This window comes from Callospermophilus lateralis, chromosome 3 (genome assembly GCF_048772815.1).
Source record: "Callospermophilus lateralis isolate mCalLat2 chromosome 3, mCalLat2.hap1, whole genome shotgun sequence".
NCBI classification, from domain to species: Eukaryota; Metazoa; Chordata; class Mammalia; order Rodentia; family Sciuridae; genus Callospermophilus; species Callospermophilus lateralis.
In genome coordinates, this window is record NC_135307.1 from 7741435 (window position 1) to 7758432 (window position 16998).

General features: G+C 47.4%; 2 protein-coding genes across 3 annotated transcripts in view; one reads left to right on the forward strand and one right to left on the reverse strand.

The window, feature by feature from the left end:
• Ccdc85c (coiled-coil domain containing 85C) overlaps positions 1-3216 on the forward strand; it is a 71079-nt gene extending 67863 nt beyond the window's left edge. For both annotated transcript variants that reach the window (XM_076847968.2, XM_076847969.2), the window contains exon 6: positions 175-3216. In XM_076847968.2, coding sequence (XP_076704083.1) covers positions 175-264 — 90 coding nt within the window. In that variant the 3' untranslated portion in view covers positions 265-3216. The remainder of the gene's footprint in view (positions 1-174) is intronic.
• A 468-nt stretch (positions 3217-3684) lies between these two features.
• The window catches only part of Ccnk (cyclin K), a 28880-nt gene continuing 15566 nt past the window's right edge, over positions 3685-16998 (reverse strand). The window contains exons 5-11 of the mRNA XM_076849674.1: positions 14631-14736; positions 13300-13357; positions 12401-12570; positions 11807-12078; positions 10494-10527; positions 7805-7876; positions 3685-5034 (exon numbers count right to left, since the gene is read on the reverse strand). Coding sequence (XP_076705789.1) covers positions 4409-5034; positions 7805-7876; positions 10494-10527; positions 11807-12078; positions 12401-12570; positions 13300-13357; positions 14631-14736 — 1338 coding nt within the window. The 3' untranslated portion in view covers positions 3685-4408. The remainder of the gene's footprint in view (positions 5035-7804; positions 7877-10493; positions 10528-11806; positions 12079-12400; positions 12571-13299; positions 13358-14630; positions 14737-16998) is intronic.

Below are 16998 nucleotides of genomic sequence, written 5' to 3' on the forward strand. Positions count from 1 at the left end.
GGGGTGGGGCAGGACCAGGCCTCAGCACCTCCAGGCCTCCTGCGGCCTCAGTCTCCCTTCCTGGTCCCAGGGCTCTGAGAACATGGGTGATTTGCAGGGATAAAGCAGGAGGCAGGCGCAGGCCAGCGGTGGGCTCAGGCGGGCCCTCCACTCACGTCTTGCCCCTCTCCGCAGGTGGTCTGGAGGAAGCTGGGAGACGCTGCCAGCTCCAAGCCCTCCATCCGGCAGCACCTGTCTGGAAACCAGTTCAAGGGTCCTTTGTAGGGCCATTCTTCACGGATGTGGACTGGCCCCTCCGAGGGCTCCCAGGCCCTAGGTGAGGGCAGGACTCCCGCAAGCCACTGTCTTTCTTTGGTGAGTTGTACATAGGACACGGACCACCCTGACTGCGTGCCGTGGCACTTGTCGGCCAGGCCTCCGCTCCCGCCTCCCGCACCAGCAAACTGCGAAGCCGCAAAGCCACGACTGCTCCCTGGTGGCCCGAGTGACCTGGCTCCCTCTCTGACCACGGGCTCCATTTGCAAGAGGCTGAAGGCCCCTGCTGGGATGCCAGGCTCAGGGACTCTCCAGACTTCCGTGTCCTGCCCTCGATGTGGGGGCCGCTCATCAAGCTTTCCATCCTCCTGGTGCCCCTGTACTGGACAGAGGCCGCCATCACCTGAATCCTGACACACTGGCACCATTTCCTGCCCTGCCATGGCCGGGACCCCAGCTCACCTACCACTGGGTCCTCTGTGTCATGGACAAGGAAACTCACCATGTCTGGCTGCTGGAGCTGCTCGGGGCTCCCAGGCCCTTCCTCTGACCTTGGTCCTGGGAGCTTGGAGTCCCTGCTGTTGGGGGTTGGTGCCAGCCACCCTGATGCCAGTTGCTGCTTGTTTTTAGTGTTCCCCCTCCCTGACACCCCAAACATACATTCTCTGTGGTCTCTGTACCCCGTGCCAGGGTTAGCCCCATCTTTTAGGGTCCCTGCTGCCCAGCATCCTACCTGGGGCTCACAGGAACAGGGAAGGTCCTGGAGGGCTTCTGGGGTGAGCTGCATCTAGGGATGGGTAGAACCGGGTCATGCGGAGTCCCTGGTCAGCTGTGTGGTGGCTGCCTCCAGGGCTGGCTATACCTAGGTCACTGGGACACAGCTACAGGGGCTTCCCATGATGAGCATTCTATTCTCTTTTGGAAAGAAGGACCCTGACTTGGTTCTGGCTTTAATTTACTGTGTGACCTTCATGAAGTCACACAGCTTCTCTGGGCCCCTGCTGTAGATGGTCTCAGTCCTCACAGCTCACAAGCCAAGGCCAAGCTCATGTTGCTGCCTTGCTGTTTCATGGCAGGTCACCTCCTCTCTCCAAGCCTCAGTGTTCTAAGCTACAAAATGGATGCCACCCTCCTTACAGCAAGAGACCTTCAATGTAAATGATCCCGTATAAACCATGAAGTGTGATAGGAAATATTTTTTAGTTTGTGAGAGGAAAATCAGGCCCAGGAGGGGAGGTGATATTGTACTACTACACATAGTGCCCTGGCTACAGGGGAGATCCTAAAATCTCTAAGAGGGCAGGCCATTTTGATGACATCCATGCATGCACGTAACTGGCCAGCCCCAACCCCGACTCACCTCTGTTTACTTCCCGCTGTCAGCCATGTCTCCCCTCCTCGGATGGTACTTGAGCTCCATGCAGCAGGTACTTGAAGGGCCCAAGGAACATCTTCCTATCAGGCAGGTCTCATTCAGGCCGAGCCAAGGATGGGGACCAGGGAAGGGGAGGGCAGATGGTTTCCCTGCTGCTTTCCCCAGCTGGGGACCCTCTACAGGGAGTGGTTCCCTTGGTGTTTGCCATCTGCGCCCTTGTGTCCTGCACTCAGGGGAAAGGCCCGCAGCCCTTGGCGTGCCCTGGGAGTGCCAGCCAGGTGCTTCAGGGCTGGGCCTGCTGCTCTTGCTGTGGGTGTTACCAGAAAGCTCTTCCCAGGAGTTGCTGCCTGGTCAGGTGATGAGCTCCCTGTCGTTAGGGGTCTGCCCCCATCTACTGGTCATGGTATTGCGTCACGCCTGCCTAAGCGGGAAGCTGGGCTGGTGACAAACATGTCCCTTTGGGGTGTCCTGAGGGGTGTGGGTCCATGCTGTGTAGGAGCCCAGTCCGGGAGCCCACGTGTCATGTTTGGATCAGGGTGGCTTGGCCACCACTGAAATAAGCAATAAGGGCTCCTGGTATCTGCAGATCTACCCAGGGAACAGCCTGGAAGCCACCTGTCTCCTGAGGGAAGTGAACCCATCCCTGGTGCTGTGGAGGCACCAGGGGTCTGCAGAGCACCCCCTGCCTGCCAGAGGCCCCTGAGTCCACACAGCAGTGGACAGCTTTCTGGGACGGGAGTGTGACAGTCATGTCTTCAACACAACAGTTGGTTAGTAAAAGCCAGCAGCAGCAGGAGCCCAGGTGCCCTTGGCAGTGGCAGAACCATGAGTGAACTGGGGTGGGCCCCACCGGGCCTCTCACAGTGGGGAGCCTATGGGCCATAGCTCAGGGTGACACCGGGTAGCCCTCCCTTCTGGAGCCTTAGCTCTAAAACTCCTGGGCAGGGGCCAAGGGGATGGCCTTTCATAGAGGCCCCTTTCCGTTTCACATGCTAATTCTTAATCCTGAAGCCCAAGGAGACTCACACAGGCTTCAGTTCCACTGTGACAGGTCACCCTTCTGGCCCCAGCCCAGGTGGCCTCACCTATGCTGGAGTCAGAATCTGCTGAGCACATTTTTTTAGGGTGGCACATTTTTATCCAAAAGTTATTAGCTACACACCAGTGTTTAAAGAGGAAAAAGTGACCTTTCATTTGTTTTTTCTTGAAACTTGAGAGGAAAAAAAAAACATACTACTGACTTTTTTTTTTTTTTAAATAAACAAACTAAACGCATGGCTGCAGAGTGCTAGAGGTGTCTATTTTTCATACTGTGGGGAAAGTACTCATGCTGCTTTTTGGAAACAGGCTGGGACGTCTGGTTCCTGTCCTGGGCCGGCAGCTATGCTATTTTCTGTAGAAGGTGACCAAGGTGGACCTGCAGCCACCCCCACAGAGCCGAGCCTGTGGATTCCCGCCTGTTTCTACCTTCTATTGAACCACTTTGATTTGTGGAGAGAATAGAACTTTTTGATAGTGTGGTAAAAACATTGATTTGAACTATTTTAGTAAAAGGAGTAACAAATAAGATTGTGACCGTGTATACTTTGAGCTAGATAAATAAAGGCCTCTTTGCAAGCCTTCTGGTTGGTGCTCTCTGCTCATCTCTGTGGAGGACGGAGGGGTGTCCTGGAGCCATGGCCCAGCAAGCAATTCAGATGGGGATCAACTGGCACTCTACCCTTGCCCCATACATTTGGCCCCTCAAGTGGACGGTGGAGGCCACTAATTGCTACCCACAGGTCAGGAGTGGAAAGGATTTCCCATCCAAGCCTCCAATGTTCTGTGCATGGATGCTGTAAAGCTGAAAACTGGTCTGGAATTTAACCAGGGTGGTTAAAATTACATGCAGAGCCCACACCTTAATGCCCCCAGAGACATCAGGGAGATGGTGGGGTCAGGCTTTCCATCAGTGCCCCCCAGCTGCCTGCAGTACAGGAGAGAGGGGCTTCTGTGGTAGACTCACAACCCCCATCCCCACCTCCTGCCCAAACAAACAAGGGGCAAGTTCCAGAACTGATTTTATTTGGATAACTGACTGAAGGAGTCTTGTTTGTAACCAGGATGGCATTCACAGTATGTTGTTACATTCACACTTAAAAAATATATCTCTATGTACAGGAATTTGCAAATAGATGTAAACATACATTACTTTCCAAGTACATTTCTCCCCTTCTCCCAGGAGGAAAAAGAAATAAGCCATCCAACAAGGCCACCCCTTCACAATAGTTTAATACAAAGGCTGCAAACACCTCTAAATCAAAAAAGTGGTTCATCTGACCTATTGGGTCTCATGGGGAGAACACCACTGAATGACAATAATGACAACAGCTTGACCTCAGATGGAACTGGACTATTTAAAACTGAGTTCCCAGGAAAAATAGGCACTGATTTCTAGAAGGAAAGTCACTCCTTACTGAAGCTATTTATTGAGCCAATATGGCTGGTTAACATTTTCACTAGTATAAAGTAACCCAGTGCAGGACTCTCAGACGACGTTAGCTGAAACTGTACAGTCAGACTGCAAGAGGCGCTGCCTAGGCCACACTGAAGCTGGCTGTCCCCGTCCTCCAGGTGTGAGGACCACCCCAATTTCATCCCAGGGATCTGGCCCCTCCCTTCCTTACTGCAACTGTCTGGCATTATACAAGGTCCCCGCTGCTTACACTTAAACTACTCTTCAAGTTAATTAGAAAAACTCTTTTGTTAAAAAAAAAAAGGAAAAAAAAAGGCGTTAGGTTATCTCATCCAGGCCGCCCTCCCCAGTCCCCCAACAGGAGGCATGCCAGGTGGGGGGATGGGCGGGGGCACAGGTGGCTGTCCTCCAGGGGGCACTGCAGGAGGCGGGTAGCTAGCCGGCGGCAGGCCCAAGCCTGGAGGAGGGTGAGGTGGGACTGCATGGGTGGGGGGCAGGCGAGGGGGTGGGGGTGGAAAGTTGGGGTTGTAGGTAGGTGGAGGTGGTGGGTAACCAGGAGTAGGGGGTGGAATGGCAGGTGGGGGGAAGGAGGCTGGGGGAGGAGGCACAGGTGGTGGGGGTGGGTTGGGGGGATAGACATGGGGGTGGTAGGGAAGGTGAGCTGGCGGGCCATAGGCTGGGGGCAGGGCGCCATAGGAGGGGCCTTCGGTCTTCATCATGGATTGCAGGCTCTGGTAACCCTCTCCAGACATGTAGGAGCTGGTGGTGGACATCCCTGTCATGTAGCTGGAGGGGGGCGGGGGTGGGGGCCGGTGTGGTAGAGGTGGTGGCTGGTGCACAGGGGCCGGGTGGGCCGGAGGAGGAATCTGTACTTTGGGGAGGTCACTGGCATCCACCGGGCCAGGCGGCTCGGCCTCTCCTAGAGCAGCAGCGAGGGGAGGCTTCCGGTCTGCAGAAGAGAGACAAGTCAGTGCCCCACCTGTGACTTGACTAGGTTTCCAGAGCTGCCAGGTACAAAACCACAGACATGACTCCTTGAGCCAGGAGCTCTCAGCCCACTGCAGGCTGTGAGGGCCACTGCTGTTGCTGAGGGCCACCTTCAGAAAGGTGCCAGGAGCAACTGACACATTTGTAGTCTTATGTGCAGACCAATGTCCTAAGGCCAACAGTTCTTGCCCTGACCTGTCTCCTAGGCACTCCATAACCATCTCCCAATGACCCCGGGCCTCTCCTCAGTGCTGGGTGTACAGCCACAGGGGCTCTGCTCAGTACCTCTAGCACAAACCAGTGCGGGCTCCTTCAGGTTCCTGCTTCTCAAGTCCCTGAGGCCCCCAGGGAGCCAGGGCCACGCTGCAGCACCACCTGCAGCACCTGCGTTTTCCCAAGAATCTGCGAGCTGGTCAAATGAATGAGGTGCTGGTTCTGGATCTGTTACTAAAGAAGCCAGGCAGGGTTTACGCAGTTCCTTGAAGGATCAGTGTGTCCACATGTGAGTGGCAGGCAGCACCTATTGTCAAGCATTCCTGAAAAGTTCCTGGGCTCAGACCAGGCCATGGGCCTCCCCTGCAGTGTTCCAAATCCTTTGGCCCTCACTCCTTTCCCAAAGCCTCCTCTAGTAGGTTTGGCCTGGGATCCCAAGTCCCGGTCAGACCCTTGGAAAATGACATCAGAATATCCCATACCCCAGGTAGCCCAAAAAGAGCACAAGTCACAGAAAAAAGCTTCTGCGTATAGAAAATGTGAACTGTGCAGGCAGTTTCCAGCTCCCTAGGCACTGGCCTGTGCTCTCCTGGGCTAGGCAAAGCACATCATGGCATCCTGATTGTGCAGACTTGGACACTAAGCACAGAAGAGACCTGCCCAGGCATCAGACTACTACTCTCCATCAACACAGAAACTGTGGCATCTGCCATTCCCTATCCTCACCAAAATGAAGCTGAGCAGAACTGCAGGCTGGCAACAGACGCCAATGGAGCTGCCTATGCTAATCGGCACCCCTCACCAAGGGAGGTAGGACAGGCCCCCAGGTGAGGGGCCTTTGACCCTTAGTCTCAGAAGCTGAGCAGACCAATTACCAATTCCTACTGTGTCACTCCATGGGCCTTCTGGGTCCACACACATCCCCTTTACCTTCTAGCCCTGCGACACTCAGCTCAGCAGCCTCTCCTGTCACCAGAGCACCCAAACTTGCCTTTTATGACACTGCTCTACAGAGGCCTGTCCATGGCACTGCTCCCTTTCTGCACCCTCCCTGCTGGCACCTGGCTGCTACACAAGGCCCCAAATTGCCACTAAACCTCACTTTGAGCTCAACCCCTCTCCCGTCATGGTCCCGTGCTGCACAGGAGCTGTGACTTGCCTTCTTCATCCCCTAGTGCCCCAACTCTGCCTCCTGACCTTCCGCACCAGAAAGCTATGAATGGGCCTTGCCTAAGGAGCCCCTGTGACCTGGGCTTCCTTTGTAGCTACTTTCCCCTTTGGGAGGTCCTGCTGTGGCTGCCAGGTTCTGCTTACTCCTACCACAGTCCTCCTAGTGGCCCATCTGGTTCCCAGGTCCTGTCTCAGAGCTAGGCCTGTCCACCTGCAGTTGTCCATGGTAGAGCTGCCTGTGCTGGGCGGTGCCCCTGCAGGGCCTTGAACATAGGCAGGGGCACCTCACCGACTGCCCCGTTTCCCAACTGTGCCACATCCCACATCCCTCCCTAGGGGCTTAGCCACTAGCACTGGATTGGGGAACTATAATTGCTGAGTTGACAACCACTCTACAAGCACTAAATGAGCAACTGCAGCATCTCTCCCCACCTGCCCTGTACTAGGGATGGAACCCAGGACGCTCTACCCTGAGCTAAGTCCCTAGCTCTTTTTATTTTTAAATTCTGAGACAGGGTCTTGCTAAGTTGATAAGCCTGGCCTTGAAAGTGCAGTCCTTTGCAGGTGTCTTTTAAAGCAAGGTTCATATTAAATTGGAGATTGTGGGATTTGGCTCCAAGTAGAAAATGATGCTTCCTTTTCCTCAAAGCATATAAAGTTACCATGAGTGGATATGACAGAAAGCCAGCTAATAAGATGCACGTCTGTGCAGGCATGCATCAACTTGAGCAGCGTCTTCATATGCTCTGACCAACAACTCCAGTTAGCACAGCAGACTTACAAGAGGTCAGGGAGGTCTCCAGACTATCTACACCCTTCAGAAAACATGCCAGCCCTGCCTGCTCTGGTTCAATGTTTCAGCTTCTGAGATAGTGTACAGGTAAAGAAAGCTATTTCTAGTGCTGAGAAGCCTTCCAGCTCAGTGTGCCTCTGAGAACCTGAAGCCCTTCCATTTCCTCTCCATGTGATTCTGCCTACGGCTTACTCTTCTAATTGCACTAGAAAGACATCTTGCCAAGGAAGCAGATATGAGAGGCTGGAGTCTCACACCCATAGCAGTCCTGCCTGGCTCTGAATCAATGTTCACTGTTAGCAGGATTTTATTTTCCTAAAATCCATTTATCTGTGTAGTTCAGCATTTCTGGATATGAGATCAGAGGGTAGCAGATATACTGAGGTCTATAACTGCAGAATATCTGGTTTGTGATGCAAATGGTTTTTGAAAGCTCCTTGCTTGTGGCTGTCTCTGCAAGCTGCCCTTCTACAGGCTTCCCCAGCACCCCCATACTGTTCCGCTGTCCCACAGGAGCTGCAAGGATGCCAGCTAAGCAGCCTCGGCAGGCACTCACCTGGTGGTGGGTGGGCCGGAGGCAACGGTGGGTGAGTGGTCTCTATTTTCGGGATTTTAGGTGGTGGTGGTTCTACAAAGAAAAAGTGAATTAAAAGGCCATTCATACCAATTCCTGTAAATAAACATGCCATAAGGAGAAAAAGAAAAATGTATTATCAGAGATTTCTTTGGGAGAAAATGAACAGATATGACTATTGCTTCAAGGGAGCTAGGGGAAGGCTGTCGCCTAACTGCTGTGAGCTCATGAATCCTGCTCGAAGAGCAAAATGATTCAGGTATTACCCTCTCCCACCCCAAAACAAGGCCTGCCGACCTCCTCCAGCTAGCTGGTTCTCCATATCTAACTATGTGTCCTTAATGACCACTCAGGTCAAGTCCTTTCATAATACAAAGAAACAGCATAGCACATCTCAGAGAACCCAAAGAAAGGCTCTGAGCAGCAGTGCCATGCCACTAGGTCCCCTGGTGCTTAGAGAATTCGCCACCTTTTCATTTGTATTCAGACATTTGAAGTTTATTTTCTCACTCTCAAACACCAATTTCCAGTTGGCAGCAAGCAGTGCATTACCCAGAGACAGCGGCACAGTCGCAGACAGAATTCACAGTGCCCCAAAGCACCAGTGGCTGGCGCACACCAGGTGGAGGAAATGGGCCATGCTTTGGTGCCATGTTGCCAGCCTCCACAATGACAACGCTAGGCCGTTAGGACAGGCTATAGGAAGTCCACACTCTTCTGTTTAAGAAAGGCAGGAAGCATGCAACGCAATGGAAGACAAACTCCACCTTACTTTCCTGTTGCAGCTTTTGTCCTGAAATTCTGGACTTGCCTGATTCTATCTTGGACACCACCCTGATCACCGTCTCCCCTGGCATCGCTGACTATTTTCTCTCCTTTACCTTAAACATGAGTTATTAATTCAAGGTTCAGGGACCTCTTTGTTCTTTACCCTCTTCTTTGTTGACTAAGCCCTGCTCTCTATAGTAAATCTACATTTCCAGCCTCTCTCCTCCAACACCACATTTTAAACCTGGGCCTCCAACTCACACTTGACCTTTCCCTCTGTTGCTGGGAAATGGTCTCACTTGCTTCCCCAAACTAGTCTTGATTAGAGTCTCCTGACAGCAGTATGAGAGTGATACACTCTCATATACCTATAATTTTTAACTTTCTAACAGTCACGTGAAAAACTAAAAGAAGTTGAAACTAATTTTAATTAACTTGATATATCAAAAATCAAATTTCAACGTGTAATCAATACAAAACTCCATTCAATTCATAAGATTTTTTTACATTCTCTTTTCTTGTGAACCTGTGGAGAGCTGAGGTGTCTGCACCGTGGGGTGTGGCAACCCAAGTCAGCAGCATCTCTAGCCCTTGCCTGCTGGTGGCCTGCAGCGCATGGCATGGTAGAGCTCCTAAATAACACCACATCCTGGCCCTTCTGATCCCATTGCCACCACTGTGTGTCCCCACAAGGTCCCACTTGGTGCCTACAAGCTTCTCCCCTCATTTCCCATGATTTGCCCTATTTCACTGTTGGCAGGACCTGATCTCCAATGAATGTGACTCTCCTGTTCCCCTGCTCAAAAACCTCCATCAGCTCCATTGCATTTGCAAACCCCATGCTCCTCAGCTGAGGTCTATGACACGCTGTAAGCCTGAGAAGCCTCATTTTCCATCCTATCAACAGATGTTCCCTTCACCTCGCCTTCAGAGCAAGACTCTGACTCTCAGTTCCTCTGCACGCCTCCCCCTTCTGCCTGATGCTCCCGCCAATGGCTCAAGGGCAGGTCTTTCTCCAAGGTCACACAGGCCCTTCCTGCCTCTCTACAGAACGACGTGTCAGCTCATCTCAACTGCACGCTCCGTTTAGCGTAGATCACAACCCACTCTTGCATCTTACACTTAAGGTCTGTCAATTTGGTGCTAAATAAACCTTCACCTTACTGAACTCGTTCTCTTATAGATGCTAAGAAAAACAGAATTTTATTAAAAGTTGCAGATTTACAAGTTTTATGAACAATTCACTTGAATCAACAACTAAGCAACAAAGGAACGAGTATATATGCCTGTGCCTTTAGAGAGAGCAGTGTGAAGGGATGGACTGGCACAGAGACAAACACGTCTAATTTTCTATTTGGAGTCTTTCAGATTTTGCTCATTCTGTTCATTTCCAATATAGAAGCAAATTAAGCAACTGTGGGCCCTACGAATGTGAACACAAAACCCAAAGTGTTTTCCAAAGAGGGCTCGCTTGTCCCAGCAGCAGAGCTCAGTGTGTGGCTCTTCAGGAACATATAGCCCAGCACCTCCTGTCCTTTTCTTCGGCCCTTGCCGCTGCTGCCACCTTGAGGACAGGCGCTCCCTGTGTCCCTGCACTCCTGTCTGCATTGCTGCAACCCGTCCTCCTTCACCCACAACTGTATTTTTACCGATAGTACATTTTTACTGCCAATAATGTTTCAAGTATGGATCCCTTTGTCAAGATACAATCTAAAAATTATAGTCCGTTGATAAGCAGACAAGAAATGTGCTTTTTCTGGCAGATGGAGAATTTCTGAAGAGAACTAAGGTTAGGTTTTAAGACTAATCTATACCTGAAAGGAAATGATGCTAAGGCTTTACATAAAACTAAAGTTGTGCATAGAGACACAAAAAACTAAAAAATATTAAAATAAGAAATTACCTGCTGCTTTGCTCTCTTCTTTGGGAGAAACCACCTGTTACAAAAGAAAATACACAACTTGTTAACTGGGATCCAGGTTTTGGTGAGGAAAAACCCTGGGCACTAAGTGAACCACAGTTGATAGAATGTGACCTCAGACCACAATTATTTGTGCTTTGTACTCGCAGGGATAGAGCTGGACACCTAACAGGTAATTCCCGCTTCTTCCCTCTTTCTCTTTCCAATGAGACAGGATGTCTGTGCACAGTGAGTTCTCAGCAGCACTAGCTCCAGCCTCGGCTCTGCTTGATCCCCAGAGCTTGCTGATGAGTGCTTACCCACAAGGCTTTTTTCAGTGGCTGTGCAACATAGGGAAAATAGACTTGAGCTCCAGGGCCAGAAACTTTTACAAATATCCTGTGTCACTTACAGAACAGAACACCAAGGAAGGAAATAAAAGGCACAACTATTCAATCAGTCAGTGCACCGTGGACTCCCTGGGGTGGAGGAAACGGTCCTCACTTTAGGGTCAGGCAGCTGCACATCATCAGCAGCCACAACAACCCTGTGAGGGGGAAACACCCTGACAGTTTCGGAGCCCAGTCAGAGATGACATATAGTGAGGCCTGGAATTGAGGGAGAGAGCCCTCCTGGTTCTCAGGGGGCATTAGTTTTTGGGCTCCCTAAAGCAGAATGGAAGGAATAAGAAATAGGTAGAAAAGAGACATAAAGAAGAAGTAAGTATGATTTTAATTCAGAAGTTTCATATACTTTTCCAGGCCTATCTCTACCTCAACCTGTTGACTGTTATTAATCCCTAATAATTAGATTAAGAGAAAAATCACATTTTTAAGAAACCTATAATTTAGGGGACTTTCCAGCTACTGATGGAGATGAGATACTGAAGACCTCAGTCTAAAGATCCTAAGTTTGACTGGACAACCAGAAGCCATCTTGAGACCACTAAATTAAAATATCACTATTTCATACCTACCACTCATTTAAAAGAAGAGTGGGGAACCCCAAAGTTGTATCTCTCGCTCTCCAGATGGCCTCATTCTCTCCTGCATGTGTATTTCTTGCTTTATTCTCAAAGATGTCTCTCTCTTGAGCTTGCCCCTATTCTTCCTGAATGTGTATGTGTATCCACTTTCCTAAATAACCTCTGTCAATGCCCCTGACTGGTGTGTGCTGAAATTCTTTTCTGTCATAAAAATCAAACACCTCACTGGCCCTGAGTCTGGGCCAGTCACTTCCTGCTCAGTGCTCAGTGCAATTCCTCAGAAACGGGACAGCACTGAAGTGCGCTGCTGCCACCTGGAAAGCCTACTCACCACGGCCCGCTTCGCCTGTCGGGGAGGACTGGGCTGTGGGGACGGCTTCTTGGGTGGCTGTGTGGGCGGCTGCTGCGGCTGCTGGGCTGACTGCTGGGAGTCCTTCTGCTGGGGCTGGGCTGGTTCGGAGCCTTGAGACGGTTGTGACTGTTGTACTTGTGGCACTTGTGGTGTAGGCTGAAGAGATGGGGGCTGTTGCAGCTGATGGGGGGTGTGATGAGGCATCTGTTGTTTTCCTTGTGAGTAAAGATCCAGGATCTGGTGGCAGATATCTAAATGATAGCCAACAATTTCACTTACCACAAAAAAAGACATTTTAAATCAAATTTTACCTATGGAAAACCTAGCTATGATTCCCCTACAAGGACCAGTAATCAAGAATCCCATTTGCAACCCACCCCATCATTGCTGTGTGCAAAACTGGGCTGGAATTTTAGCTCATTAAAACTTTATGCTTGGAGAAAGCAAAAATTGTATCAGAGAATTACACATGTGTCTGAAAAATGGCTTACAGATACCTATTTGGGGAAATTCACTCTTGGGACTCAGGATTTACAGGGACATTCTCAAGGAAGCTGGGCCTGTTCAGATTACCTTCCAAAACATCAACAGGGACATCTTGAACAAACTGCTCCCACCATCTCCTATACATGGGTTTGGAGGTCCATTCTTGTATTTCAAACTTGCACAAGCGTCCTGCGAGATACATCACGGCTACTGCTATGATCTCTGGTTCCCATTGCAGTGATAAAGTGGTGCAGAGACTAGCTCGACAAGGAAAGAAAAAAAAAAGACTTCTTGTGTATAATCTAATATTTATGGTCACACCAATGCACGGAGATCAGAAGCCATCTATTTGCATGTCAATTTGCTTAGTCATCTAAACATGACTCAAGTGTTATAAACAAAAAAGCAAGTCTTTAGGTACCAAAATAAGCTATTTCAACCATCGTTGCTTATTTGAATTGTCTTTAAAGAATTATAATAATTTTATTATGTTTAAAAACTGCTAATTATGAAACACCAAAGAAAGATGGTTTCTTTTGGTGTTGAAATCCTGGCCCCTGCACTCCTTCTTCAAGTTAAACCTTATGGGAGGTCAAACATCCTACAAGTCAAATCTAAGAGGAAAAAGCTGCTGTGCTGCCAAGGGGCAGCTGGCTCCCAGTCATTGGCATTCTGAGGAACACACTCGAATGCCATCACAAAAAACCAAGTGGGCTCAAAGCATGCAGTTGTCACAATACTCCAGGGTGTTGCTCTGTACTTATATTTTAAGTTGTCAGTAAGATTTCAGCTTTGCACACTACATGGCCCTGCAGGGCGGGAAGAAACCCATTTGCGGGGAAGCAGATGACCTGGACTTTAGCCCCCAGCTCTGCCACTGTCACTTCATTCAAAGCAAGTTAATTTTTTTCTACTATAAAAGGAAGCATTTGTATTAAATGACCCAGAAAATCCTTTTAATGACATCAATGTATGAACATGCATACCTGTCATTTACAAATGTCCACGCCATTTGAACCAACTTTTGAATTTTATTTTTATCACCTAGAAATGAGGAAAACAGGTAAATCAATAGAAATAGGGCGGGGAGGGAGAATTTAAGCATTTAAGACCTACTGTGTGTCAGCACAGCAAAGATCTTTTGTCTGAGAAATGAGGACAAACAACATGGGTCCACATTCTACCTCTTGTTCTTTTTCCACATGACCTACAATGAACCACCATTTATGGGAAACCTGGCTCTGAAGCTAATTTTATTAGTCTATTTAAAAAATTCTGACTCATTTTCCTGTCTGCTATCACTTGGCAACTGGATGACAGAACCTGTTTATGCATAAAAGGAAACAGCATTAATGGCCACACTACTGAATTGTCTGAACGAGCTATGTCCTGGGTAATGCATTAATACATCAAAACTTCCTATTTTCCTCTTCTGAGAAGCATAAGGGGAATATAAAAACTTCATTATGGTTTAAATATGAAGTGCCCCTCGCCCAAAACACGAGACAATGTAGCAATAGGTGAAATGATTAGATTATGACAGTAGTAACCTAACCAAGGGATTAAACCAGTTGATGAATTAATAATTTGAAAGGACTGCTATTCTGGGTAGTAACTGTTAGCAGATGGGGAGTGGCCAGAGGAAGTAGGTCATTGGGGGGTGTGCCTTTGGGGTTTATAATTTGTCCCTGGCAAGCAGAGCTTGCAGTGTGCAGGTGCTTTCTCCTTCTCCTTCCCTCTCTCTCTTTGCTTCCTGGCTGTCAAGAGCTGAGCAGCTCCCCATCTGCTGTCTTTGTGCCAAAATGTTCTGAGTCCCCCATGCCTACAGCAATGGAGTCAGCTGACCACAGACTAAATTATGAACTGTGAGCCAAAATAAACCTTTCCTCTTCTAAGTTGTTCTTGTATATTTTGGTCACGGGAACAGAAAGCAGACTACCACAGACTTGATTTCAGAATGCAAACGGTCTTCATCTGCAGTGCAGGGAATCCAACCCAGGGGCTCTTTACTGAGCTATACCCCTACCCCCTTTCATTTTTTAAATTTGGAGACAGGGTCTCAGTAAGTTTGGAGGCTGGTCTTAAACTTTCTATCCTCCTTGCCTCAGCCTCCCAAGTCACTGGGATTAGAGGCCTGTACCACCATAACCAGCTGGAAAAGGTCTTTAAAAAACTTTTTCCGGGCTGGGGTAGTAGCCCAGAGGTAGAGCGTTCGTCTAGTACATTGGAGGCTCTGGGTTCAATTCTCAGCACCACATAGAACAATAGATAAATAAAATAAAGTTTAAAAAAAAAACAACAACTTCTTCCTCCTTACCTTTAAGTTGTTTTGCATACTTGAGCAGGAATTGGTATGGATGTTCTACCTGTAAATCAAACTTTATGGTCTGTAGTAAGATTCTCTCCAGAACCATTACTTCTTCCTAAAAATAAAATAACAAATGCTGGGACAGTATTTATAATCACAGGTCTCAAATAGCATTAAAAAAGAGTAAACATTTTCATCTATTTTCTCTTCAAATTACACTTTTACTCTTTATTCCTTCTCTCCTCTCTCCACTCAGGCTCAGACAGTGATAGATTTCCAGAACTTACCACAGGAAGCCAAGCCAATCAGATGGTTAGCTTAAAAAACATTAGAAACAAAATAAAGATCCTTAGAAATGTTAGCTAGTTCCAAACATGCAGAATCTCACTTTACAAAAGAGACCTTTACTTGATAATTTAAATATACTGTGGTGTCTTTTGAGATTCCCTTGAGAGAATGCAATCACCAAGCAATTTTTACGGGAAACTTGCAGGAAGAGATTGTGACAACCAGTTTTACAAAAACTTATAGTAAGTTGTATTTGTGTATGTGTGTGTGGGGCACATCATTTTTGTTTTTAAAACTTTCACTTATCTAAAACAAGCTGTCCCAACACTGTCTACCGAATGAGGAATCATTTTTCTGTTCACAATGTGGATAATACGTGCATTTATTCACATTTTTCTGTTACATTTAATCTTCTCCTGCAACATGATTAAAAGAATTTGGAAGGGGTAGTTTTATTATTGATCTCCTTTTAAAATTTTTGTTTCTTGATTTTAGCATGTTCCTCACCATCTAGATTTTACTTAGTAATCATCCCAGAATTAACCAATAAATAAATAAATAAATGCAAACTACTGATATTCTGATAGAGAAATCATTAAATATATAAAATGACTAAGGAAAATGAAGATTTCTAAACTATTTGAATGATCGTATAATTTTAAAGATTATAAAGATTTATATTTTACTTAAATCTTTTCAATCCTTTAGTAATATTCAAGCTTTCTTCTCCATCCTTCACAAGGATTCTACAAGGGTTAACGATGGATATGTATTTCCTGTGTGTGTGCTTGTGGTACTGGGGATTTAACCCAGGGACACTCTACCACAGAGCTATACCCTCAGCCCTTTAATTTTTTATTTGGAGAAAGGGTTTTGATAAATTGTTCAGGCTGGCCTCAAACTTGAAATCCTCCTGATCTGCCTACCTGGTTGCTGGGATCACAGGTGTGCACAACCATGGCCTGGCCTAGATATTTTACTGTTGCTATTGTAAATGGAGTCTCTTCTTTTCTCATACTCTATACCTAGTTAATGTCCCTAAACAGGTACTTCTTGACCACTATACAATCTAGCAGTGAAACAAAGTCAAGACACTCTGTGTGGAAGAATGATTAGAGAGCCTTTTAGAGTACTGAGAACTCTCATCATTAATAGTCATACAAACACACTAACTCTGGGAAGAGGAGCCATGCAGGTGGCTGGCTTTCATTTTGAAGTACAGTATATCCTCACAGAATACTGAGATGACTGTATAATGATTTATTATTTCAAATGGCAAGGCAAGACTAAAGTTTTTCTATCCTAGTTTCCCAAGCATTCTTTTATGAACACTTTCTAAAATCTCTGAAAGTTTTATACGGTAAATATAAATTCTACCTTTTTTGTTTCACCTAGGGGTGCTTTACCACTGAGCTACCTCCCCAGTCCTTTCTGTTTTTTGAGGCAGGGTCTTGTTAAGTTTCCCAGGCTATCTTGGAACTTGGGATTGCCTGACTCAGCCTCCTGAATGACTGGGATTACAGGTGTGTCAACACCGGGCTGCTACCCCCCTTTTCTGACTTTTTATTGTTAAAAGCTACTTCCAATGTTTCTTTCAAATTTAGACACAATCTTTCTCCCAAATGTGCCAATGACTTCCAGGCTGTGGCACCGAGTATTGCAAGACAGCCCAGGCCTGTCCTCTCTTTGTATTTCAAATATTCAATAATTGAGTAATTACAAGTCTCCTGCAAACACTTTGCTCAGGGACACTCCACAGCAGTCGTCTGCTGCATTCCCAGGTAGAATGCACCTTGAAATGTCCTTTTTTTTTTTTTAAAAAGCATTTACCACTTATCATGATCAGACAGCTATTTGTATGATTATTTTATTAACACCTATCCTGCCACTCAACTCCACAATCCATGATAGTAAAAAAATGTCTGTTTGCCAAGTGTTTTATGTCTGGTGCTTAATAAAGCGGCTGAAAACAAATATTTGCTGAATACATGAGAAATTAATATTACAGGGAAAACTACACAGTTAAGTAAAAAAGTTCCACACAAATCATGACTTTATTTTCCCTAAATATTTTTGCTGCTTCCCTCAA